The sequence below is a fragment of the Anser cygnoides genome, chromosome Z, assembly GCF_040182565.1.
Source record: "Anser cygnoides isolate HZ-2024a breed goose chromosome Z, Taihu_goose_T2T_genome, whole genome shotgun sequence".
Lineage (NCBI taxonomy): Eukaryota > Metazoa > Chordata > Aves > Anseriformes > Anatidae > Anser > Anser cygnoides.
Window position 1 is genome coordinate 28,802,208 of NC_089912.1, and position 27,829 is coordinate 28,830,036.

General features: G+C 39.2%; 1 protein-coding gene across 1 annotated transcript in view; it reads left to right on the forward strand.

The window, feature by feature from the left end:
• The window catches only part of CAMK4 (calcium/calmodulin dependent protein kinase IV), a 157,093-nt gene that overhangs the window by 114,931 nt on the left and 14,333 nt on the right, over positions 1–27,829 (forward strand). Inside the window, exon 7 of the mRNA XM_066987845.1 lies at positions 27,082–27,172. Coding sequence (XP_066843946.1) covers positions 27,082–27,172 — 91 coding nt within the window. The remainder of the gene's footprint in view (positions 1–27,081; positions 27,173–27,829) is intronic.

Below are 27,829 nucleotides of genomic sequence, written 5' to 3' on the forward strand. Positions count from 1 at the left end.
TATACATTCCACAATAAACTCAACCACTAGTGATCTGATGGTACAGAAAGCGGCAAGAAGGGCTCTTGGCAGATCACACTGCAGACTAAGTACATCCTGCCTCAGAAGTTGCCGGAGGGGAAATAGCAACTAGAAAACCACTCAGCTAGGCATCAATAGGTAGTGGAGAAATGCTAGCTGGCACTGTGTGATTTTCAGCAGCAATTGCTGCTCTTATTGCAGACCGTGCAACCTTGGTGAACTGGTGCGGAGTAGCAGTACATTTGCAGAAGTCACTGCTTTGTCTCCAGAAAGATTTGCTCAAGCCTAAGGAGGCCCCTTTCTTCAGCTGTCACCATTCACAGGGCTGTCGTCCTGCAGATGTACATGGGCACAGGCTTGTCTCTCGTTGTCTTCTTGTTCTTGCCTCTGTAATCACAGTAAGGAGAAAAATACACCGATTGTTCAGAAGTAAAATGCAAGTGAACCTGTTTAATGAGAGGCATTTGCAAAGCAATTGCTCAACAGTCCTATTACTGTCTTGTGCACTTTTTTGTTGCTAGTTTCACAGCACCAAACTGACCGGATAGCAGGCTCCCAGCCAAGTGGCTATTTACAAAATTACATTTTTCATTAGGTAAAGGAAACCCCTGTGCTTGTGGTTTGAAGAGAAGCTAAGAGAATATCTGTAGTCTTCAGGGGAGGCTCATGAAGTGCCAGGGAATGGCATGGGCTGAGACTGACTGTGATCACTCCTGCACAGACTCTCTATAATAATTTATTAGTTCTTGTTTCAGATAAGTAGTTCCATTTCTGTGACACTGACACCATGAACGAAACCAGTGCATTTGAATTTCCTAACTTATCTCCTGAAATGTGAGCAACTGTGGATATTTTTGACCCCATAATGAGTTTGTTTCTCTCATTTTCTTTGTTTACTCTTTCATAATTGTTTTTATGTCTCTGTGTGACTGGTTTTATGTGATGTTATACTGGTTTTCTCACCCATGTAAATTGCTTTTTGAACTCTTGTACCTCCATTTGTAATGTGTCCCAATAGCTATCAGCAAAAGTAGGGGGTGTCTTGGGCTTAAATAACATAAACCCCTTAACTTCTGTTGAGGTTTTCCTAGACTCCTGGGTCTGGAAGATCCAAAGTTTAGCAGAGGTGAATAATGAGGATCTTGTTTTCAGGAGTCAATGCCACTTCAGGATATATATTTATATAAGAACTAGGGTGTCTCTTTGATTTGGGTCACAGGTGGTCAGGGGCTTCTTCAGAAACACAGGCCTTCCAGATTTATCCTTTTGTAAATGAATGCAGGGCAAAGCCAGGGGTGGTTAGGTTTCCAAGCACAAATTTGATTTTGTGGTGAACGGTATTAGATGGGGGGTGATTTTCAGACACAAGCTGTTGTGCATTAGGAATGATGGGCAGAAGCTGGAGTGTAAGTAAACAGTGTATATCATTACTGGAATGAGTTTTTCCAACTGCTGCATTCATCTGAGTCCAAGTAATAAGTAGCAAGAGCAGCAAATCAGTGTGTTTTTGATTATCAAGTAAATATACAAATCTTTTTTTGCTTGAATTTTAAAATTACATTGTTGTCCTATTGTGGCCTCTCATATATGAAGTATTACTGTACTTAGTATTACCGTACTTTATGGTCATACTTTATGGTAATAAAATATGGTAATACTGGATTTTATTTTCATGTGGAAATTTCAGTGACTGTAGAGCTAGGTACCATAAACTATTATGGTTGTAAGTACATCCTTTTTCTTGCATCTAACTGTGCGTACTTCACTGATGTTCTTGTATTTTTCGAAGTGACCCATTAATGCATGTTTTTATATTGCTATAAAAAAACTTGAAAGGCATGCAATAGCAAATAAAATAAAATAATAAAATAAAATTAAATTGGATTAAAATAAAATAAAATAAATAAAATAAAATAAAATAAAATAAAATAAAATAAAATAAAATAAAATAAAATAAAATAAAATAAAATAAAATAAAATAAAATAATAAAAAGAGAAAAGTGTCAGTTTCAGAGCCTTAAAATTACGTCTTTCCTTTAAAAATCAAAATTTAATCTAAAACTCTCTTATGACGTGGTAAGACATATTGTGGAAGATTGTTGCTAACAAAAAATGCAACATATTTTTCTGTGCAGATACAACACCCTAGAATAACTTAGCTCATGTGATAAGAATAGCTCATGAGGAAGAATAATTGAACAAACTCACAAACTATCAGCTTAACAGCTCCACATCTCTCAAAAATAAGAATGCTTTTTTTCCTGCAAGCATGCTTCTTTGAAGTGCTTGTAATTTGAGCAACACATGAGCATTCAGATATATATTAATGGTCTGTCTTGTGTTGCAGTCTTTCCCCTGGTGACAGGACTAAAAAGATCTCTTTCTGACTGCTTTTTTTTTTCTTTCCTCCATTCTAGAGAGAGATGGGAGATGGGTGGTAAAATCTCAGAGGAGTTAGCTGCCTGCCAAATGTATGTTTGAAGTTAGTGAATTGACTTCTTTCCTAATAATAATAATAATAATAATAATAATAATAATAATAATAATAATAATAATAATAATAATAATAATTTAGAAGGCATAACTATGTTGTTGCTATTGCCCTTGAGAGCAGATCTATGGAAACAGGGTTTCCCTCCTCTTCTGCCTTCATCTCAATCCCTTCTGTTCCTTCCGAGAGGCTCTCTCTGACTTCTTTCTTATCACAAACCCAAAGTCCGGAAGCTCGTCATCAGGCAGACATCCACTGCAGGCAGCCCAAGTGCTGCCTGGCAGGGTCTGCAGCATCTCTGCTTTCTCTGCAGCATTGCATGAGGGTTGCTTCCCCTCCACTGTGGATGCTTTCCCCAAACCCTGCTCATCAAAGCATGCAGTGCAGAGATGCCACATACCCTATGCCCAGCTGAGGACTTTTGCAAAGAGCAGAGGGACAGGCAGGGCCAGCTGCTGTAGCTCACAGGAGCATTAGTTCATACTCCAGCAGTTCAAATTATCTCTGTCATGAAGAAGCATCTTGAGCACTGTGGCACAGCGAACAGTGGGCTGTTTTTAGTTTGTCTGTAGTGAATGCCGTGCATATGCCATTCAAACGCAGTAAACCTCTGTGGCAATACTCCCACGAGAAAAAGAAAAAGGGCTCCAGTTCTATCTAAACTCACAGCATAGCTCTTCACAATGCTTGTAGCTCCTCTGGGACCAGACATGTCAGTCGCGAGGGACAATTTTCCATTGCTTGTTCCGTGGCTCGAATGTATAGATTCAGTGGCAAAACTGGTGAGAGAGAAATGTAAGAGAGATACATCTTCTCCAGGTTGTTTGAAATATATTTGGAAGGGTGTGCAATGATTCAGTGTCCAGTCAGGCATTTAATTCTTGGTGGTATGTATTTCATGTAGTATGGAATTTAATGTTCAGATACCAGTTGGTTAATGGAAATGTTTAAATAAGGTTATAAACATATTTTCCAAACCACCAGGTATGTTAAGCAGAAGAATTATATAGTTGGGTTAATATTGATGCTAGAACACTTGTTACTTGGATGTATAACTCCTGGGATAAATAGCTACTAGGATATGTAACTACTAGGATTAATAGTTACTGGATAGCTAGTAAAACATGTGTCTGTTTTGCATCTTTTTAAAATCTGTTGTGAGACACTGGGTGATAAAAGTTAAGGTCCACCTAGATGTTGGGACAGTTGTCTGCAGCCTCCCCTCACACAGGGTGCTCTTTTGATCGTGCTGTGTGGCTCACAGCCGGTGGCAGGAGAAAGGCAGAGGCGTAGCTGTGGCAGTGGGCTCTGCTCTCCGTGTCGCCACCCCCACGCAGATGTGCAAGACATGCCCCTGGGCTGCTCAGCCCCTGCGCTCCAGCCTGTGGGCAGCTCCCTCACAGAGCAAGTGCCAGAGACAGCTCAAGTTAGGTAGGCAGCCTCTGCAATGCAGCTAATGCTGTCTTCCCCTGAAAGCCTCTGATCGGTGAGAGCAAAAATTCATGAAACACTGCAACCCCTCAGGCTGGAGGTACTTGGTATGATGTAGTTAAACTGCTACACAGAATAGGCATGTGGCTTTTTAAAAGTAAACTATTCATCTCTAATTATCTTATGTCTTCATTATTGTTCTTCCTGTGCTTTTCTTCTGTTGAGACCATTTCTTTTTATATTTTCACAGAATTATTTTTCAGAAAGAAACACGGACCAATGTACCTAATCAGTGAACAACCCTGGTCTGGTTCCTAGCATTCTGTCAGTTTTCAATTTGATTTGTATATTTAAAATCTTACATTTGATGTGTTTGATTTAGGCAAGGAAAAAAATATTTTTTAAAATTAATAAATAAATAAAATGTGGTAGGGCACAGCTGAGCAAAAGAAAAGAGGTGATTCACTGGGCTGTTGTTTTCAAACATAATCTTCCTTGGAGAGTTGGGGTTTGTTTCAGAGCCCTGTCCAATATGTTGCTTACTTGGCAAGGGTCTTTGGCTGGAATCCTTCCACGCAGCTTTGGAAATGTGAGAAGAAACTACACTGGCTGCATAAGGTAGCTCTTCATGCTTCCCTGCCGGTCTGCCCACCAGAGATCATAGTAATAAAAGCCTTCTTCATAACCCTTCCCCAAAAATCAACCAAAAGCACCCCTGACACAGCCCCGTTCAAAAGTTTCTTCTGCAGACAGAGGTGATGAAAAGAGCCTGGCAGCCCTTCAGATGGAAGGTCCCTAGGGTCCCAGAGAGCCCACAAAATCCTACTCATGAGAAACAGTGTGAGAAGCACTGCGCACACAGACGCATGCCCATACCAGTAGTGACTGCAGACATTTCAGCCACTGGTGTTCTTGACTGAATTTCTTGTTCTCCTCCTTTAGCTTACTGCTGTTATGTTAGCACTGCAGCACTCAGGGGAGAACAGAAAAATATTGCATTTTGTGAATGTTCTGAGAGCTCTGAAATGCACTTGGAGAAGGAAGGAGGTTATCTGCCAGGGTCAGTGAGAAGCAGTCTTTTAGTGGTGTTTTTGAGGTATTAGATACCATGTGAACCTTCTCTGTGGTTTCTCCTGTAATCCTAAACTGTAGACAGCTGTATTTATGCAAATGCAAACAAATACAGTATGGTGGGCCATAAATGTTCTCCAGTTCCTAAATGTCTAAAGGTCATCACAAAATCCAGCACACCAGCAGAGACATGCAAAGAAATGTATGTCTAAAGTGTTGGGATTTCAAAAACTCAGCTCTGAACCCCTCTCTGAACGCTAACTTTTGTATTGAAACAAAATTGATTCTACATTTTTGGCTTTTGTCCATCCCTTCCACTGCAGGTATAGGTCCATAAAGCTTTTTAGATATGCAATGGAAGTAACTGCATAAGACAGAAGGATAAGCTGTAGCATCTTGTATACTGTCATCCTGTTCAGCTGACGTTTTTATTTCCTCTTAATTTTTTACGTGAACGTGTCAAAATTATTTTGGAGTAACAAAGAAGTATACAAGAGTGAAATATTCAAGAAAAATTTGTATTCCTGAAAAGCTGTTAAGTTACTTTCTTTCTGTCATGCATGACAATGTCAGCAATTATACTTAATGATAATTAGATTCAGGGACTGCTCTTTCTGTAATGACACAGGCGTATGAGACCTTATAGTTGGAATGAATGACTGCTTTTCACTGTGTGGTTTCACTAAATGATGTACAGGTTCCAGAGATTAATGTGTGATGAGATAGCTCTGGAATCATCCAAGCTTTTACTCGTATCTGTCCCAGGAAAATGCCACTCACAACATTTGCAACTTGTGGGGAAGGTAATTTTTATCAAAGTGGAAGACTTTCTTTACTGATTTGTGCATTTTCTATCTGATGTCAGGAGGTTCAATCTCTCTTTGCCTTCTGGCCCTAGTAATATTTGATTTGAATCAAAGTCTGGTATCCATGTTACAGCGGACAGGGAAAAAGTTCCAATAAGTCAAGTGTTACATGCATTGAAACTCTCCCTTACCCTTGGCTGTTACTCAGCCTCAGGCAAAGGCTCCTTGCTACCAATGATCTTTTAGGTGTCAGGTTAAAATAATGAGGCTTTAAGTAAAGTGTTTCTTTAAAGAAAGTGGTAAATAAGGCAGACATGGTATTTAGGCAAGAAGAAGTTTCTTTGTACCACTGAACTTCTATGTAGTAATGTCCTTGACCTTACAGCCATGGCCTGAGCAAGGTGAAGGTATTTGCAGGGCACCCTGAAAGGATGTTTTGCCAATGGGACCTTTCAACAGGGCAGACAGTTCTGATGATCACTTTAGGGGCAGAGTTCTTCTTACATATAATGTAGTCATGGTATTTGAAGATAACTTGCAGGCTATTTGTGAATGAATGTTTTTTAGCTTTATGGAAAGGCACTGTGAACTTGGGTTGGCCACTCTTCCTTGTGTTCTAGCATAGGTCTTCTTTTGTTGCATTTCCCATGTATTTGGTGTAAACTTTTGTTTCTATAAGTAAGGTAGCATTACTAACAAACAATATGCCAGTGTTCGTTCTAATAAGCAGTGTGTTAAAAATTACCTTAGCTGCAGATTTTGTTGATAACATTAGTGGGATTGTTTTGCTCCTAAGACACCAAACACTTTAAGTAAGTATACAGAAATTACTTTAAGTATACCAAACTGACTTTAAGTGTACAGAACATACATTTGAATTACCTTAGAAAATTGTTTAAAGTTATTTATTAATGTACATCTATTTTTTATTTCAAATAAGCCATCTTCTCATAGTACAGCATTCTACAGGTTAAACACAGCATATTTAAATCCAATATTAGAAATAAATTCCTTTAGAATTTAATTTATGTTCCATTTGAGTAAGTTTCCTTACTGTGCTTCAATACAAAGAGGAAAAAAATGTGTTGGAACACAGATTTGCTCAGAAATATGACCTGAACAAGACTGGAACAAACCCAGCAATAAATCTGGGAAAAAAAAAAAAAAAAAGGCTGAGACCACACTGGGTTACCCTTTCTGAGCCTGGAAAGTTTAGCCCTCCACAAGCAGGGTGTACATACTGGGCCCCTTCTTGCAAGATCAAGGTGCCTGTCCCCCAGGGGCTGCTCTGCAGTGTCCCACTGCTGGCCCTGGAACTTGTGGCCATGTCTGTGTCCTTCAAGGGTGGATTTGGTCCCTCCAGAAAGAATGTCCAAGTGCTGGAAGCAGCAACCTTGCTCTCTGCCTTGCTTGGGGCAGTGGGGGTCCCTTGGAGCCCCTGTTGTGCCCTGTTGGTTGATGGAAAAGAAGAAAACAAATCGTCAAACTTTCATCTTCCTAGATTTAAAATAAAGGGAAAAAAAAAAGTCTAGAAAATAGATAGTGCCCTCTCTATTGTTAGTGGATACAACTCATGTTTTGGCCTTGACTGGTAGGATTAACAGCATTTGTCAACCACAGGCTGTGTGAGCTTTTGTCTCTTCTCCATGTAGTGAAGGTCAGAAGAAAGAATGTTTTAAAAGGATTCGCAATAGATGGCAGCACATTGAGAGTGAGTTTTAGTGTGAATTCTTCTTATGGATTTCTGCCTGAAACTCCCACTGCAATGGAAATACTTTTATACTGGATTTACCTTGAGAAGATGGTGTTTCTAAACCAAAAACAAAACAACAACAACAACAAAAATTAAAAATGTCCTGCAGCCATTTAAAAAAAAAAACAAAAACAAACAACAACAAAAAAAGCAAACAAGCAACAACAATAACAACAACAACAAAAAACACCACTTATTGGCTGCTAAAATTAAATCCTCCTTTTAGTATTTAGTTGGTTGGTGGTTGTTTTTTGTTGTTGTTGTTGTTGTTTCCAGTATTTTGCTTCTGGCATTTTGCCTGAAAAGAAGCAGTTTGTCTTCAGGAAAGGACTGAGGCTCTGCATAGTCACATATTCTAATGTGCAGTCCACAGAGAAGTACATTCAGTCTTTAAGATGCAGTATGTACAGCCTCAGGTGTCACATAATGATAAGCTGAAGCCACTGACACTGTCTCAAAACACAGAAGCTCTTTAGACTACTGATTGTAGGTCCTGTACTGATTTTCAGAATTTTTGGTTTTGGCAAGCATTTTCCTAAAGCTGCACTTTTTCCTAGGGATTGTTTTAACTCATTTTGGCGTATTTAGTTCATGGCAGGTAATCATACGCCAAGAATCAATCTCTGTCTTGATTTCTTGAAGGGTTATGCAAAGCAATGGAAAGTACTATGATCAGACTAAGGAAATACAAACCTATATTCCCTCTGATAGCCAGCAAAAGAAAATAAAGCCCCTGCTGAAATCTTTGCACATCGTTTTCAGACATTTTTTAAAGAAAGTGGGTCAGCAGAATGCAGCTAAAGCCACTGCTTGGTACGTTCCTGGTGGGCCCAGCAGCTGTTATTGTGTGACCCCTCTTTGCTTTTACAACCCTACACAGACCAGCTGTGTGACTGTCAGCAAGCTGCTATCCAATTCTTCAGTGTCCATAGCTTGTCAAGCAGAGGTCTCAAAATGCCTGTAGACAATAGACATATGCAGACATAAAGTCCCTCAGCAGCAGCAGGGACTAACAACGGGCAGCACCAGGTATGAGTGCACCTGGGAGCAATGCCAGTGTGCTTCACAGCTCTCAGTTTTGCACTGATGTTTACCGAGTTAAATGTCTGTTTGCCTTCATTTAGGCAAAGTACATCTGTTTTAATTTTGTTTGTGTACAGTGTGCTGTTATGTATTTATATGCATGCAGTCATCCATGTAACTTCATAGTTTGTAAACTAACATTGGCTGCTCAGTAGGCACAGTAGTATTTTTTTGTGTGTGTGGAAATCAACTTTTGCGCACAGTTTATATGCATGCTGTTACAGTTCAGTGATAAAAGCTTCCAAAGCCTGGAATGAGATAGCTTAAACACAGTGGCATTTAAGATAATTAAGTTCCCCTAAGAAATAACGCCAGTAAATGTCATTTTAATGATTGAAAACATTGGCATTTTCATCAGTGTTATATTTCTTATCTATTTCTGCTAAATCTTGTCTTTGACAGTGTTGCCTGATAGTGTCTGTTTCCTTGTTTGGAAACAGCATTGGTTTATCTGAAACTCTTCTCTCTTTCTTTAGTCATATGTGTCTAAACACAGTTACTCTCATCTCTGCAAGCTCACAGATGCTGAATGCTGACTGCTCATAACTATCAGCAGAAGCCCCAGACTTTCTGTTCACTGATTTAGCAGGAAAAAAAATACATGCCTGCACTGAAACATAGGTATACATTGTGTAAAAGAACTGATTTTACCATGACTAGATCCCCTGTCCATGTGGGTCATAAATATTACACTGAAGTCAGTGGAGCAAACACAGCAGTTGAAAGTTTGGCCTCACTGACTCCACAGGTTGGAAATAAAGCATCCTGACCTCACAGGGTTGCTCCCTTTTGGAGCCTGTGGAGGATGCTTGAATGTGAAGTTTAGCCTTTTGTTTCCACCTTCTCCATGGCTCTAGTTTAGACAGCTATATTTTGCAGTGTTGTGCTTCCTTTACAGGTTGGATGGAAATGCGGGGTCCTCTGGGATTTGCCACCATTATTGCACTCACAATACAATGAGCCTGAATCAAAAGACCAGTCAGCTTTTTGCTCCCAAATTCCTGTTGGAAAGCTGTTTAAGCTGTTTATGTCACCATGGTTAGGGAACAGCTGTGACTTCGCATTCCTTCTTTCATCTGCTACATTCCAGGTGTTTACCTGATGTCATGAGAAACAGCAGTTGCTTCCCCACACAGCCTCCAATTTTTGCTAGACCTAAATAAGTCTATATTTAATCTCTGCTGATAGGGACCCTGTTTCCAGGACTAAGGTATTCCTGACTGGCCTGAGTTTTAACTATTCTGGGAGACTTCTGTTGAAAGACACCATTGCAAGTGTACATGTTTAAGGAAAAATAATTGAAAATGAAACAAATGCTACTGACCATCCAGCTAGACCTTATCTCTGCACACATTCCATGATACATTTAAAACATCACATCCCAGATAAATCTTTTCCTTGAAAAAATGAGAATTTTCATGTTCTCCAAAATGCTTGTTCTTCAGCTTGGAGAAGTTTCGTTATAGAATTTGGTGTTACAGCGTAGGGTAGCACAGCCATCAGCCTGTCTTGGCATCAGGCCTAACAAGAGCCGCCTTTTGCAGCACTTTGTCTGATGAAAAACAAAAAAAAAAAAAAAAAAAAGAAGTTCACACTAGGAATTCATAACTGTCTAGTGGTATACAAATGAACCTAAATCTTTCTCCTCTGCTGTTTCCAGCTGATGACTCCACATCTGTGTGCTTGCCAACATTTTACAGATGTCCAGTAACAGAAATGATTACTACCCTTGAGAGGAGTTGATATTTCACAGATCACAGTAGACCTGCCAATACTGAATGCTGTTCATCTCTAGCAGTCATGTAAAGCCATTTCTCTGTGCTGTGCAAGGAAAATAGCAGAGCTGTATGTATTAGAGGATGTGCTGTCAGGACGCTGGAGGATACACAGAGGAGAATGTGAGCTGGTGCATGTCGCAGCTCTTGGTGATGGCATCCAGGTATAGGAGCAGTGAAAGGAGGTGTAAAAAACCTGATCAGGAAGACATGGTATGGCTAAAACTGTCAGTTTGATAGTAGAGAGGAGTGGTAGACCCCCAAAGGACTGAGAAAATATAAATGAATTGTCTATTTAGCCCTGTGGGATGACAAACAAGAAAGAAAATAAAAATAATTAAAAAAAAAAAAAAGGTATCTGGAAACTGGTTTTAACATGTAGTAGTAGAAGCAAAGATGGATTGTGGACAATCTACTAGCAGATTTATGAGGGACAAGTAGAAGAATGATAATTTCCCAAAATAAAAAAAAATGTAAGCAAAAGAATGCATAGAAACTAGAGATCTTGTCATAAATAAGACAGCACAGAAGTTCAGCCTCATATTCTTGCAGTGCTATCTTTGGTGTTTGACAGAAGTCTGAGAAAAACACATGTGCCAGTTTTCTCCGAGCCTCACAGACTGAAAGAAGTAATTTTCAGCAGTAACTTTCCTTTTAATCACTTCCTCAGAGCTCTGAGATCTCTCTGCTCCACATTCACCCTTGAAAGGGAGCTAGCAGCCCCTTAAATCATTCCTGACACTTTGCTAACAGCTCTGATCCTGGGCTGTTCTTGCCTGACAAAAGACATTCCTAATATGAAATTCTTCCAGTGCAGCTCTGAGCAGATGGGAAAGCCATTTCCCCTTCCTTGCTTACAGTATTTTGTATACTGCTGCCTCAGCTGAGCAGGGACAGTCCCTTAGTGGGATGTTCACCCTGACAGGCACTGAATTGAGATCAGTATTTAAATGAGGACATAGCTGTTGTTTCCAGGTCATTGATGGAACAAAGTCCTCCTAGCTCACTGTTTTCCTTTTGGCCTTCCTGCTTCCAACCCCCGTGTCTTCCTCCAATCCCACTGCACAAGTGTTAGCAGCCTGCTCTTACATGAGCAATAGTATGTAAAGCTTGGTAGGAGAATCCCCCAGACTGTCAGCTAAGCAGCACAATCCACTGAAGACACTAGAAATTGCAACTAAAAGCCATTCAAATAGCTAGAAAGGAAAAAAAAAAGGGGGGGGGGAGGGGAAGAAAAAAATTAACACACTCTATGGGCTGTAGTGGGTTGAGGAGCAGAGGCAACATGGGGAGGAACAGGAGATGGAGGAAAAGGGAAAAGATTGGCAGCTGCGCTCAAGTGGGTCATGGGAAAGCCAGGTGATTTTCTTAGGTGCCCACTTTGAGAGAGGTGATCTAGCTGGGTTTGGTAACTATCACAAACCCCTCTGAAGCAAGATGGAGGAGCTTCTCCCTGCAGGGCCCCGAACCCATATGTCACATATCTCCCTAGCTCTCAGTTGCAGTCCCTGCCCATACAGGAGCTGTAACATGTAGCCTTTTAAGTGTACTGAGCATTACCCCAGCAGCAGTTCATATTTTGACCTCTACACGCTTCTTGGAAGGTTGCCCTGAATACTTGCAACTTTTACAGTCAGAGCCTTTTTCTTACTTCTAGCCTAAAGATATTCATAGCTAGTTTCTGGATTTTTTATTTTTTTTTTCTGTGTGTGCCAACAATCCTTTACTTAAATCACTTCCTTCCACCCTGCCGGGTGTTTTAGTTATAGACAGTGGTCAAATCCTCCTTCAAGCCTTCATTTTGCTTTGCTGAACAAGGAAAGTTTGGCATCATCTCATCACACAGCAGTCTTCCTGCTCCCCTGTTGATCCCTGGTTATCCAGAAGAGGTTTCTCCACAGCCTTCTGCCATCAGTTAAATCCTTTCCACTGTCTTCTGGAAATAAATACTTTACCTACTTCGCCCTTGGATTGTGTTCAGCTTTTTCAGAGGTATATCATATTGATGTCAAGTAGCCTATGAGCAACTCGTAGAGCTAAGTTTTACTCCTTATTTGCATTCCTTAATACTGATTTTCCAGTATCTAAGGTGCCTTTTGTTTCTTTTTTTCTCTTTTTTTTTTTCCTAAGCGATACTCTCCTTGGTACTGATATTATTCTCCTGTCCAACAAACCAAGGGTGATCTAAATTTTTTGAAATTTAGGAAATACCAAACAAGTGAAATTGCTAGAGAAAAATAATTCCTTCAGCATTCCTCAGCCTCATTTTTCTATTTTCACCACTGTCCTCTTCAAGTGAGCTGCCTTCCCATCCTCTTTGCATTTCTCCTACTGAGCCAACAGTGTACTTGGGTGGCCAAGAAGGCCAATGGCATCCTGGCTTGTATCAGGAATAGGGTAGCCAGCAGGACCAGGGAGGTGATTGTCCCCCTGTACTCTGCTCTGGTGAGGCCACACCTTGAGCACTGTGTTCAGTTTTGGGCCCCTCAGTACAAGAAGGACATCGAGGCCCTGGAGTGTGTCCAGAGATGGGCAAGAAAACTGGTGAAGGGCCTGGAACACAAGTTCTATGAGGAGTGGCTGAAGGAGCTGGGGTTCTTTAGTCTGGAGAAGAGGAGGCTCAGGGGAGACCGTATTGCTCTCTACAACTACCTGAAAGGAAGTTGTAGTGGGTTGGGGCTTGGTCTCTTCTCCTAAGTAACAAGCGATAGAACAAGAGGAATGGGCTCAAGTTGAAATCCCCTCGATTCACCATTTACTCTGTAACAATAAATACACTTTATATCTCATAACAATGGTCAGACTAAATCACCAAAGATCAGACTGTGGATTAGACTGAATGCTAATTATTCTGCAGGTAGTCTTTAGCATGAGAATAAATTCAATCCTGTCCCTAATGTATAAGCCTCTTGTACACTCTGTAAAAAAACAAAATCCTAAATTAAAATACAATATATATAAACATCATATAATGATATAATTATTAATTAATAATTAATAATTAATATAATATATAATTATATAATATTATATTATATATATTATATATATATAATATATATATATATAGCCACCTTAATTTCTTTTTCCCTTTATATAGTATTTCATTCCTCAGAGCAAGAACAGTGATAACACGTGACTTAGTGATGGTCATTGCATTTAATTTTAGAGTTTTATATGAGGCCTCAGCTCTCTTTGACAGTTACTTTGTTGGCTGTAAGCTGATCAAGGCTAGTAAGATATTTGAATTATGATGATAGTGTGTTATAAAGACCAAAACTAGCACGGGTACTTTGCTTTCATTGAAGGTAACAGAAACATTTCCACTGGTTTCATAGGATTCATTGCAGTTTGTCATGTGTGGCTGATGTTTTTTCTAGTTGTAAGTCCTAGAAGATTAATATTTCCCAGGAGCCCATAATACATATATCTGAGCAAGCTTTGCATCCTATACTCCTCTGGCATGAGCAGCTTTTCTGACTACAGAACCTGAGGCAGGCTCAGAGGCTGCAGCATGTTCTTACACAGATTTTGTCTCTGCTTATTGCAGAAAACATTCATATTATATGGGTTTATTAAGAATTATTGTCATTCTCCTACAAAAATAGCCCCAGGGTCTGCAGATTGGAAAAGGTTGCATTGGGAATACCATCTGTCCATGAATTAAAGTGAAATTACCAAGGTTTTCTTTTTAGTTCCATAGCTGTGAATACTGGAAGAATGTGTTACCTGTCACCATGTTTTTCTTCCATTCAAATATTTTTACCAGATTTTACTGAACCCTGAGAAGACTATGGCACAGTAGCTGAGGAACAGAAACTTAACTTTTGTAGGCTCTTTTTGGATGTCTCCATTATAGCAGCAGAATTTGGGATTAAATGAAGATAGATATGAAGAGAGATACATGTAGACGCTCAGAAAAATAAGGATGGAAACACAACTGATTTTTTTTTTAAAGAGTTCTAGATAAATACTATAATTATGTTTTCCATTATCAGTGGATCTCACGAAGGAGAGTATTTGTAGTCTTTTGTACTTGAGACATCAATAATATGGCAAGTTTTCTTCATTACACAGAAATAAAACATCCCACGTTGATCTGTTTCTGATCTTTCTGAAGACGGATGGGCTGATGGCAAATTCACATTTACAGTTCGGCATTTCTCCAGGTGGCATGTGATATTTCAGAATTCCAGCTGAGCAGCATTAGGCATTCAGGGAAAAACAAATGCCAAATGACTTAATAAGGCTGTCACATTTCCAAGCAGAATCTGAATTGTTCTTTTGCATTCAGAAGCCTGCACAAATCATGCAATATTTATTTCCAGAAAACACATAATTATATTCATATGCAATCTGAGAGAGCTTTCCAAAGGAGCCAGTCACCTACATAATCGAGATATCCACAGCCTAATCATCCTGACCGCCTCCTCTTTTTAGCAGATGAGAATTTCTTAGCTCCTTGTAGTTATGCTTTTTGCAGGCGTAGGTCATTTTTAAGGCTTCAATTTTTTAAGATATATGATTTCTTCACAAGCATTGTAGGTACTTTGTCATATATGGCAAAAATATTTGTTGTTAATGTCATCACCTGGAGACAAATTCAGGCTTGAAAACCTAGAATGGAAATGAACGATATGAATTCCAGCTGCTTTGGGGATCCTAAATAACTGCCCACTAAGACTGTTTTTTATATGGACAGGGTGCTGAGTGACCATGCTAGGGCTATAGTAGACTTCTTTTCCGTCTTTAAGTGTATATTTTGTTTTGCAAAAGCACGAACAGGTCAGATAATTGGCAGATCTAGTCTCTAAGGTGCACCTCAAGAGAAGAAGTTCCTGAGGTATGGGGGAGCTGCCAGAAACCACATATTGCTTTCCTTCCTTGTGTCAGAATAGAAGTGTGCCAGTGTCCTTGTGCTGCAGGGCTGGGATCAGTCTGAGCTTGCTGCACTGCATCTTCAGGGTAACATAATGGTGCCTACGAGACTGAGGTGGGCCTTTGCATTGCCCAGGGCCAGCCCTCACCTTCAGTGGATGAATAAATTCAAACACTGCTGTACATGTGGCCCTTGAGAGATGTGTGTTTAGAACTGTGTTTTGTAAAAAGTCTGCTTTTTGTAAAAGCAAACAAACAAACAGAACATTAAACATTATTGGTTTTATTAGTGTATGGCCTAGGCATTCCTTTCTTAAGCGTAAGATCAACATTAGGCTTCGGAAGTGATGCTACCACATGTAGGCCAAACTTCACCATTCGGGGAACGCAGTACAATTAACACAAAACAAGTTCAATGTGTGTGTAAAAATGGAAATTTACGTATGTAAATATAAGTCTTCATTAGCTACAATTATGTGGTAAAAAGGTTAGACTTTTTGTACACATAGTTCAGGAAGAAAGTTTCACAGATAGGCAAGAGAAATGTAATCATCTTTCATAGGTTTATTACCTTGGAATGTTACCTTCAAAACACTTTGTAAATCTTTTGATTTACTTGCCAAAACATACATATGAGAGGTGCTGTGCACTGCTGAGGTCAGTGCACCTGTGGTGCAAAGCTCAGCAGTCTGGTCCTGCCAGCACCCCACTGTTTTGAGATCCCTGTGGGTTCTAGGCAATCAGCTGGGGACACTGTCCCTCAGTGAGGCCGTACAGCTTGCAGCAGCCTGTATCCATGGCATTAGATCATTGCAGCTTTCCAAAGTGGCCAGATTCATGTTGCCTGTTGGGACTAATCCTTGGAGTGGCTAACTGTGTCAAGGAGTCGTTTCTGTCAGGGCTCATCTACCCTGGACTCTTCTGAAAGTTTAATGGTGTAGACAAATGAGTTTTAGCACCCAGGAGCATTCCTTGGCACAGCTTAATTTACTAGTTTGATTGTACTACACAGGCAGGACAAAATCACCTTATTCTTCGGAAGCAAGTAGTGGAGACTCTAATCTACCCATTTGTTACATTATTTTATGAAAAAAAACTCTCAGGCACTTATAGTTGATTTATGAAGCTTTTGAGTTTTCTTTCAGCTTAGTCTTAAAATAATTGCATCTCTAGTACCTTTTAAATATTATTCATATTTTGAAATTAATTGAATTTCCTGCTTCTTATGGATTCTTCTTGTTTATAATATAATTGTAGTTAACTCAAGTAAAAAATGTTGAAGACAGAATGAACAGAAGAAAGTGATAAAAATGCTTTTTGTCTTCAGAGCACTGTACAAACAATAAAAGCTCAGCATGCTTTGGTGGGTTGTACATTGTGCTGTAAGTGAAGATAGTCAAGCAGAGAGGCTCTGTGAATTGTGCAGAGCTGTAGAAGGAACAGGAACTGGTATGAGGAGCAGGACTGCTAGGTTTTGACATGTGTTTTGGTGGGGGAGTTGATTATTTTTATTTTTATTTTTTAGTTTTCCTGTGGTTTTAGTTGTTGTTCTTGACTTTTTTTTTTTTGGGCTGGGGGGTGGGGGGTGGTTGGAGGCAGGGTTTGCAACTCCTGTTTGTGGAGGAACAAAAATGTTTGATGTGTAAAGTTACACAATTTAACTAGCCCACTACCATTTTGTGACATTGCTCTTCATCTGATACATAGTCCTTTTGAATTTCATCACAAATGACTGAGTCTTCCCAGAACATAAATCCTTCACCATTTTGGTAAGCCACCTGACAGAGGGCAGGCACACGGTGGGTGCCCAGTAGGTGAGGAGACTGCAGTGGGAAAGCTCTACTGAGCAGGGGCTCTTGCTGCAGGAAGAGAAACAGCATCCTTGTCATCTGCACCCCAGCCATGCAGAAAGAAAAGGAAGTTTGAGCAGAGGGGCTGTGCGTTAATATATGCTAATTCTTCACTGAATTCAGATAGACTGCAAGTGGGTGGCTTCTCTACATGGATCTGAGACGAAGCCGCTGCAGTAAATCTCTTCTACCTACTCTGTTGCTGTGGCCTACTTACAGTGTAAGAGGAGAACTTTATACCACTGCAAACAGTTAGCTCCCTGCACAGAGCTCATTTGTTTGGGACTTGTGTGGGAAGGTGTGTGCTTTATCCTCTCCTGCGTATGTTAGACTGTGCAGAAATGGCTGTAAGTGATTTGCTGCAATCACACCTGGTATAAGGTTGTCACCCTTCAGGGTACCTCACTCTTCTAAAAGCAGGAACATTAAAAAACAAAACTGTTTCCAAATGTAAAAGAAAGTAGTTGTGGAGCTTACAGTTAAAAATTTAATATAATCTAATTGCTGAATTAAAAAATTCCATCTGAGCTATTTCATACCTTTGGATTTAGTAGACTAGCAAAGAGAACAAAATGATTTGGATTTATGCATCTATACTAATGCATTTCTATATACTTCTTAGTAGTACACAGATTTATAAACTGAATTAATAAATCAAATTAGTTGTGTTAATGCATATTTGTACAAAGTACAAAGGCAAATATGCTTTGTTCTGCTAAAATAATATTCTGTTAAATGAGTTTCGCTAAACTAATTGGAGTTTTATGAAAATGTTTGTAAGTCAGTGTATCAAGTAGCAGACATAATGCTGTCTTCCAATTTCCCAGAACAACCAGTAAAAGCAAGACAAATGCAAAGAATAATCTTCCTACAAGATGTCTGGGGAAGCTTTTAGAACCTGATCCCTTTTATCATTTATCAAAGGACTCCATTTTATTGTTATCCAGAAAAGAAATCTCAGACTTGCTGAAAGATATCCAGAAAATAAATCAATATTCGTTTTTCTTTTCTTTTCTTTTCTTTTCTTTTCTTTTCTTTTCTTTTCTTTTCTTTTCTTTTCTTTTCTTTTCTTTTCTTTTCTTTTCTTTTCTTTTCTTTTCTTTTCTTTTCTTTTCTTTTCTTTTCTTTTCTTTTCTTTTCTTTTCTTTTCTTTTCTTTTCTTTTCTTTTCTTTTCTTTTCTTTTCTTTTCTTTTCTTTTCTTTTCTTTTCTTTTTTTCCTGCAATGATAAAATGGTCTTCTGTTCATTTTGTTTCGGAGTTAATGTGACTAGTAAGGGAATAGTGGAAGAGGGAAAACTATGCTGTGTATATAACTTTATTTCACAATTTTACTACAGCAACCCAGTTGGTTCTTTGGAGCTAGTTTCTGACAGCATCATTGTTTTTAAATCTCTTTAAGCAAGAATTCTCAGACTCTGCCATGTGAAAACAATCCCTGCATTTTGAAAATATTTCAATGATTGTTTTCTATTTTGGAAAAAAAAACTAAAAATGATTATAGTCCTAAATAATTTGTTTATACAAGTCAAATACCAAATCAAATAAATGTACTTTTTCATAATCAGCATAAATCACATGACCCAACTCCCATAGTCCAAGCATACAGGATTTGGGTCCAGTTCTGCATTCTAACTTATTTGCTGCCTGAGTGATAAGTGGAAGCATAAAAACAGGCCACTCAGTGTTTGTATTGCTGTTTTCAAATACAGCCTGAATCAGTTGAGGCAGTGGAGTTTTACAGGGACTTCAGTCAGGATAGCACAGTTTCAATGATAGCTAGTGGTGTAGCCCCATTCCCATTTTGCACTTGTCACTCAGACATCTAAAACACAACTTGCATGTCACAACAGATGTGGAAAACAGATGTTTTAAAGATGTGGAACCTGTGGTGTAGAGGGACCACATCTTTTGCTCTAGGGTATAGAGCAGGTCACATATCTTATTCTTGTACCAGCCTGTAATTTGTGTGTAATTATGGAATGTGTGAATTGTACATCACCGGATACATGCAGAAGACTGTAACATAGGTGCTTGCTAACTGTGACATTTTAGATTTGTCTTGAACCCCCAAACTCTTATCAAAGATGCATGTGGCTTGTTTTCCAAAGCCTACACCAATGTAGAGTGTGTGACTAAGTGTACATTTCGAATGCTGAGTATTTGTCTCTCTGTACTCTGTAAGATATGTGCTCTATGATTATTTCAGACACCAAGTACATGGAGACTGGCTTTGCCCTTCTATATGTACAAAGTGATTAATAGAGAGCTCACTCACTTTCCTAGGAATAGAAAACAGGAGTATATATTTTCTTCTTTCATGAATAATCCCTCTCTGCCCTGTTAGATCATTAAAAGGTTATTTAAACTTTCTCTTAACTGCTTCAGAAACTTTATCAATTAACCACATCCCTATCAAATGATAGTGACAAATCAAACTAAATCAAACTACTATACAGTAGCTTTCATTACACAATGACACACTACTGTAAGGGCTGCAGAAAGGGCTTAATTACAAGTCTAGACAGTCTTGAAAAGGGAGAAGAAAAAAAAAACACATACTGTTTTCAGCCTTTTAAAGGTTTAGGGACTGTATTTATAGCCAAAGATGTCCAGTACTGAACTTCTACCCGCAGTTCCTTTCAGAACCCTGCAGGCTTGATTTCATAACAAGTTCAACATGCAAGTCCTAAGGAGATCCTGTGTACTAATAAAGATGGTAGAAATTTTCCCTTTGAAAACAAGAGTGAATCTGGTGCTCATGAATGTGGCAGTCATACTGTAGGCATGCTTGGCAGAAGTTCATTTGATGATAACTCCACTGGGTCATGAAGAGAAACCACAAAACCCAAAGGCTGTGAGGCTCACAGTCACTCTCACAAGTGGAAGCAAAGGTATTTTAGGACCTTCTCCTTACTTGCAGACAGAAGAGAACTTGCAGTGTTGCCAGCAGCAGCCCTGTGCCCATCAGAGAGAGTGCAAGACCCTGGGAGCATAGTATTGCAGTCAAGGGTCAGCAGGTTTCTCATCACTCCATTTAAACGAAGGATAGTGCTCGGCCCCAAACTGTACATCCTGGAGTTAAATACAACCTGAAATGTATAGAAAGCAGAAAATAGGTCATTTTTTTTTAAGCTGGAGTTAGAAGCATAGCAGGAGTGTGAAGGATAAAGCCAGAAAGGCCAGGACAGAAAATGAGATGCATCTAGCAGGAGATAAGAAGCGTAGCAAAATCAGTCATTCTCATAAGAAGAAATCCAGGTGAAGGAGACATGATGAAAGGAGAAGTGTCTTTTTTTTTTTTTTTAATTTATTATTCTTTTCATTAAAAGTTCAGCTATTACTAGATGCTTAGCACAATTAACACCAGTGACAGAGTGGTAAAATATAAGCCTAGAATAAGAAAAGGCTAGGTTAGAGATCCTTCAAATCATTTAGCCCTTTTTTAATTGGCTGCACCTGGTGAACTCCTTAGTACATTCTTTAAAGAATGAGCTTCTTGAGTCTGAAACAGATTGAACAGTTAACCATTATTTCTCCTAGAGCAGAGGCAGAGAACCATATATAGGTAGTACACATTTCAAGAGGAAGGAAGGGAGGAATTATAGGCCAGCTGGCTTGGTTCTACTTCCCAGAAAATAATCTATGGTAAATAGTAAACAAAGTAATATTAGGCACCTGAGAAATAACAAAACATGGAGATTATCAGAAAGGCAAGTTTTTTCTTAGGATCAAGTCATGCCAGATTAGTCTAATTTTTTCTCAAGCAGTGTAAGAGGCATTATTAATAGGGGCGAAACAGGGGATGTCATGCATACTCGACATGAGTAAAGCTTTTGGTACTTTCACCTGCCAGTCTCAGAGTAAATTAGGGAAATGTGGTCAAAAAGCTGTGATTTTAAGCTGGATGGAGTTTAGACTGGCTACATGTACCAAGGGAGTGCTAACAGTGTATCTAGAGATACAAGAGCAGAGGTGCAAGAAAAAATCTTCTTGGATTTGCCTCTTTCACTGCTTTTGTTGGCAGTCCTGGATGACGGAATATAAAGTACACTAATGAAAATTTTGAACAACATGAAATTGGGAAAGGCTACAAGTATGTTGGAGAGTAGGATTTGAAAAAAAATAACTTCAGTAAAATTCAGTGTCCCTTCTGTACTGCCAATGACAAAATTGTACCTGAACTCGACTAGTCACCAGTAAAAACCTAAGACTGTGATCAAAACAGAAAGGACCAGAAGGTTACACTGGATTAAAAGGCAAACAGGAGTGGGATATATTGCAGAAAAAGGCAAATACTGTTATGAATACATCCTGTAAAATTTGTCAAGCCACAACTGGAATGCATATTTACATTTTGAACACATTGATGCAAATCAATACAGCCTGGAGAAGAGCAACAAGAATGATCATGAGCCTAGAAAAGATGGTCTGTAAGAAAAGACTAAGTCTTTTAGTCTTATGAGGGAAGATTGATCTTGTGCATGCTAAGTACACGAAAGACCTTTGGAAAAAAATGGGGGTGTGGGGGGCAGAACATATGCCTTCTTCATTTATGGTATGTAAGAAACAAAGTAATGTGCTTCATCTGCTCCTGTTGCGATACAGATAAGTCACAGGTCAAGACAGCACAGCCTTGAAATGAATTGCTCAGGGAGGCTGCAGAGTCACTGGTATCAGAGACCTTTAAGTATAAATTGGACAAACAACTGTTGTAGGTGTAATTCATTCTGTCTAGGAGCATGGAGAGGAGTAGATGATTCAGACTGATTTCAGCCCTACTTTTCTACAGTTCTCTGTAATATGTACCATAAATAAAACTAAGAAAAAAGGCCAGAATTTTAAGCAGTCTTCATTCATCCTTTTGTCATAAAATCTTTAAAGTTAGATAGGAACCTTAATTATTAAAGGATTAAACAAACAGAAAACGAAACTCTCATGGAGCAATTAGCAAGAAGCTTTTGAAAAGGGAAGAAAGGAAAAAAAAAATCTTTCTTCTGTAGTCACAGTTAGAGTCACGACAATTGTTCAGTCAAGAGCTGCTGTTGTACGCCACGGGAATACAGGCCAAGGTGAAGGCTGCCTTTATTTGAACTGGTGATTCTTTTAGAAAAGTCTCTGTGTACTGTTCCCAGCTAGTGTCTTGCTGAGTCTATCCTCAAGTTTTTTCAAAGAGTAGTAAGACTATCACGCTCAATTTTGCTAGAATACATTTGTCCCTGATTACCTGAGGTGCTATACAGTGATAAAGCAGTAGCCTACTGTGTGCCTGAAGCCTATACAGTTCACCTGCCTGGCCAGCTTACATCTCTTGTCTTCAGAGCATGTGCAAGGCCCTGTGTTTAGCAAATAGTGTTTTGTCACTATGTATTTTATTTTATTTCATTTCATTTGCATTTACATTCACTTATTTAATATACACTGACACACTGTTCCAGGTCTCTGTTGTTTCTAGTTTCCATTTTATTTTTTCCTGTTCATTTTCTTTTACTAAGTGGAACAGCCATTCCTTATAAGGAATGTTCCTTAAAATCAGTACTGCCTTGCAAGTGCCTTTGCTGTTTAACAAAAAAAAAAAAAAAAAGAGAGAGAGAGAAACAGGTACAGGTACACTAGTACATGAGAAGGCATAGTTTCTCTTCCCTGTGCCATTGGCCAACTCAGCTGATCTGATGAAATAACCGTACATGGAGAAGACTTCTTCCACAAGGCTTCTTCCACAGGTCTTGTTCTGATATCCTGTGGTGGCCTCTCTTCATCTACATCTCATCAGGCCAGACCAAAGGCTGTTATTCTATCAGTAAATGTAACATTTGATACATTGATGTTACAGGACATAACCAGATTTAAATATACCCATGTAATGTTGCCATGGAAATATAACACTATGATTTAAAAATAAATTTTCTGTATCCACCTTATTTCACTAACACAAATAAGCAAAGCTGCAATCAGACGACTGCTATGCCCATATTTTCTTCTAGTGCGTTACCTACTGAAAATCAGAAAAAAGTGGAAACAGGACTTTTTTAGCTACTGAAAGAATCTCTCTTCACGTTATAATCACATTTTACATGCATGCTATGCTAAATTGTTGTACAGCACTCTGCAGTTAAATCTCTCCGTCCATCCATAGAATGCAAATGTTTTTCATGTTTCATCTGCATTTTACAGGTGGGGAAAATTATGGAACTCAGCAAAGCCTAGATCATAAAGAGAGTCAGTATCACCACTTCTGACTAGATAGATAGGCCATGATCTTCACTTTTAATCACGCTATTTAGCCGTTGAGAGACATAACATTTAAACAGTAGAGCACGGGTTAACTATTCTAGTATGAGAGTATGTAATGCCCAAAGCTATACTCTGAAGTGGGAGACAGAAACAATTGTCTTTGAACTTATGCTGCAGAGGCACTGCCTGTAAAGGAAAGTTCTATTCATTAAAATCAATATGTGAGAAATGAAGTGAAGAGAAATCAAAATAAAGCATATGTAAATTGAAATAGGTGCTATACAAAGAAAATTATGCTAATTTAACTAAATCAATTTCTAATTAGACAATAAAAAAAAACAGTAAAAACTTCTAGAAAACAGTAAATCTCAGAATACTGTTCACTTTCATAAAAGGCAATGTAATTACCAAGTAGTCTTCGATACCAGGAGCTACTGTGTTATGTGGTGAGCAGAGCTGGTGGGTGTACTCTCTTCACTTTGCCTATTGGGACTGGTGAAAATTAGCAAACAAGGCCCAGGGTCCAACCATCAACCTGACCTTGATTAGGTTTGGTCAAGGTCAGGTTGATGGTTGGACACATCTCTTCAATACCTAAAGGGATAGGGAATCTACCACCTCTCTGAGGAGCCTGACCACCCTCTCTGTGAAGAAATTCTTCCTGACATCCAATCTGAACCCCTCTTGGAACAACTTGAGACCATTTCCTCCCCTTTTATCAGTTGTCAAACAAGAAAAAAGACCGACAACCTCCTTGCTTCAACCTTCTTTCAGGTAGTTATAGGGAGGGATGAGGTCTCTCCTTAGCCTCCTTTTCTCCAGTCTAAACTACTTCAGGTCCCTCAACTGCTCCTCATAAGTCTAGTCTTCTCATCTCCTCATCATCTTTTTTGTTCTTTGCACACTAATGGAAAGGGGAAAAGTAAGGCCACTGCCTGGTCTGGAGACCTTCAGTAACAAGGCTGTTGGGAGACAGGTACATTTTAAAGAACTCCAGTGAGAAACCACTCACCTCCATATGGACAGCTGATACTGTTGTGTTGTTGAAGAATGGGCTTTCTTCATCAGTGAAAATACTGTGTTCTTGTTGTTATTGCTTCTGTTTATTCTATTTGTCCCTTTTTCCATTGGTTCACAATGTAACTGTTGACTATATAGGCTCACCTCAACAAAATTTGACAGAACGCTTGGTCTGAAAGACACAAGATGCCAACAAGATGTCTGTTAAACATACGACTTGGCAGCTTGAGGCAGCCCCAGCCATATGCAGTACATTTGCCAGTAGCTGAGAGACAACAGCAGGCTGGTGAGCCAGCATACTTGTGGGTCTTGACTAGTCTGAGCACCACATCCTGTGCCCAGATATGAAGTCAAGCAAAAGAAACTACAGAAGAGAGAGGACAAAACAGAGGGAACTGAGGTCAGGGATTGTAGCAACCATGAAAGGATCTACACTTCCACATGGAGAGGGCAGAGGAGGTGAGGGTATTACTGGGGGGAGGGAGTGGGCAGGAGATCTGGGCTGGGATGTTGGGAGATAAGGTGAGATGTGGTGGAGGGGACAGAGAGAGCCATGAATGTAGCTAGACATTGATTAGGTTATTACATCTGTTGCACTCCCACCTGCATCCTGCCCGTTTTCTTCATAAGGTGAGCTGGATAGAGGAGGTTATTTTCCTTACAGATCTTACAGATGTATAATGAAAAGGAGTTCACACTGCAAATTCAGTACAAATCTGTCAATAAATCAATAAGTCATGAAACGAAAACACAGTTAGCAGGCATAGTTGTTTACAGTTCTTGAAGTATGTGAGAAGGAGTCCTGTGAGCCTGGCTCACTTTATGACTTAACACAGGAAAAGCTGAACAGCTTTTCCACTGCTTTTTCCAAATTTCACTTTCACAAAAATGGACTTTTTAGAAGAGAAGAAAATTTTGCTGTTTTCAGCCTCAAACCATAAAATATTTTTAAGTTATAGGCATGTGTAAAAAATGACCTGCTAAAAGACTTTCTGCAAACTTGGCTGGATCATTTCTCTGCACAAATTTGGTCTAAACTATTCCATGTGAAAGAATTGGAAGTGTCTGCTTTCCACTGAGTGGTTGCAAAATATCTGTTCCTTCTCACTCCTACAACTTCAGCTAAACTGACCTGCAGTGTGTGAACACAAATCAGTTCAGAAATCTTTCTGTCCACTCCAGTAGAGCACACTCCCTGTTTCTATTACTACTGCATGTCAGACACATTAGTGGTATAAACTGTGGTAGCCTCTTTGTCGCAGTTATGTCTTCACTGGAAGATAAAGATGTATTCTTATCCAGGTTAGATGTGATTATGTGCATCTATGCAGATATGACCACAATAAACGATGTAGCAGAGTGCAATCCATCAGTTTTGTATAACTAATTAGCCATCTCATTGTATAAAACACAGGTGGGACAAGTACTTAGATTTCACTGTGAAGTAAATTAGATTATAGTCTTTGGCCTATCTCCACTAGCAACATCATGATTAATACTGATACTTTATGATTTTAGAGGAAGTCAACAAAATATATTTATTGCACTGTAAGAAACACACTCTTAAAAAGCATTCAATGTCAGTAAAATGATGCTTATGGAAAGAGCTATATATTTATACTTAATGTTACTTAATCACTGGCAACTTTGGAAACTTTTGATGCACAGTCAAAAGTACATCTCAGATGCTAACTCAAGTGAACATTGTAACTGTACTTTCCAGACAAATGTTCAACAATTTGCGATTTGCTGCCTAGTAGTGCACACACTATGTTTGTTTTTTTCAATAGGGAAAACACATCTGAGAGGTTCTACTAAAATGTAGACCAGGAAGTTTTCAAATAAGATAGATACTCTGATTTTTCCCTTAAGCATCATATTTCCAAGGTTTTAGAGATTTCTGCTGCAGAAAGAAAATAAGAAAAGAAAGAAAATCAAGAAATACAGAATTTGTTTCACTAGTTTATCATTGTTATACCTTTTTTCATTGTTATCCCTAGCAATGTAGAAAGTGCCCATATATATGCCAGAAGTGCTTCCTTCTGTTATGGCAAGGCAAGGACAACATCTATACAGGAATTTAGTGAAGAGTGAGTTCACATGTACTGTACAAGCTTCACCAAGACAGGTGGAAATCTGTGCACCTACAACTGTGTGGTATTAAAACCTTCTAGAAGTCTTGGTCAAGAGACCATAAGTATTTTATAGTTGACAGAGTGCACGTGCTACATTTTTTCTTTTCAAAGTTTTCTATTTAATAGTTTAATAGTTATATGACTATTTTTTGATTATCTCTTAGAATGTTGTAATATGCAGAAGCTGCCTTTCTCTGAGGCAGACTTCTGTATCTCAGCATCGATTAGATTACTTCCTAGAAGTTACCACTGTATTAAAAGGTCAGCAACATTTTCTGAGAAGCTTTTCTTCTCATACGGACGTGATGCCATCTTTGCCTTCCCAATTTTCATTTTCCTATCCAGATCTCAATACGTATCTAAGGATTCTGTGCTGAGCAAATTTGCAGAAAAAAGCTGATGAAAGTTAGTTAACTGACTGTGTCTCATAGGTAGCAGCCAATGAACTGCTGCTATAGATTATTAGGAAGTTGTTAACTCGTACTTGACAGTAATCTTATGCTGAGGTAAATGTTTTGACATTTTCTTTTTGCAGTACCTGCATGCAAATGGGATTGTGCACCGTGACTTGAAGCCAGAAAATCTACTCTATGCAACACCAGCACCAGATGCACCACTGAAAATTGGTAAGCACCATTAAATAGTTGCTTCCCTAATTCCTTTGTACCAGTAGTATGTGCTAACTCTATATGCTTCTCACCACTACTTTATTGTAATCTAATGCTAATGCTCAGATGAACAGCATATTTCTTCTTCAGCAGCGTTGTTGTGAATGGTGTTTTAAAAACAAACACAAAGCTAGCCTCTTGTCCTGGGAAATTTACAGCTAAAACCATGCAGAAAGTGGCAGATGATAAAGAGTGTGGGAGGAACAAGATGGATCATGAGATTAGCGTACGGTTGTGTACATCACTTCTCTGTCCCTATTTTGTTAAACTAGTATTTTAAAGGAAAAGATTCATGGAGGGGTGAGAAGATAGAGGTGAGGTCAGGCTCTCCTGAGCGGGGATGTATTATGCCAATGCCCTCAGGAGCAGCAGCCACTTGCCTAGGGCCTGACCTCCAAAGCTAGGTATGCCCAGCTCTTGTTGGAGCAAAGAGGAGCTCTGAAGAAGCCTGCTGGTGTGGTGTGGTGTGGTGTTGTGTTGTACTATGCTGTGCTGTACTGTTTCGTGTTGTGTTCTTCTCTGCTCTGCTGTGTTCAGCCATGGGCAGCTCCTGGGCTAGGTCATACAGAGCAGTGAAGTACTCCCTGGTGGAAAGTGGGCTGTGGCAGTTCAGAT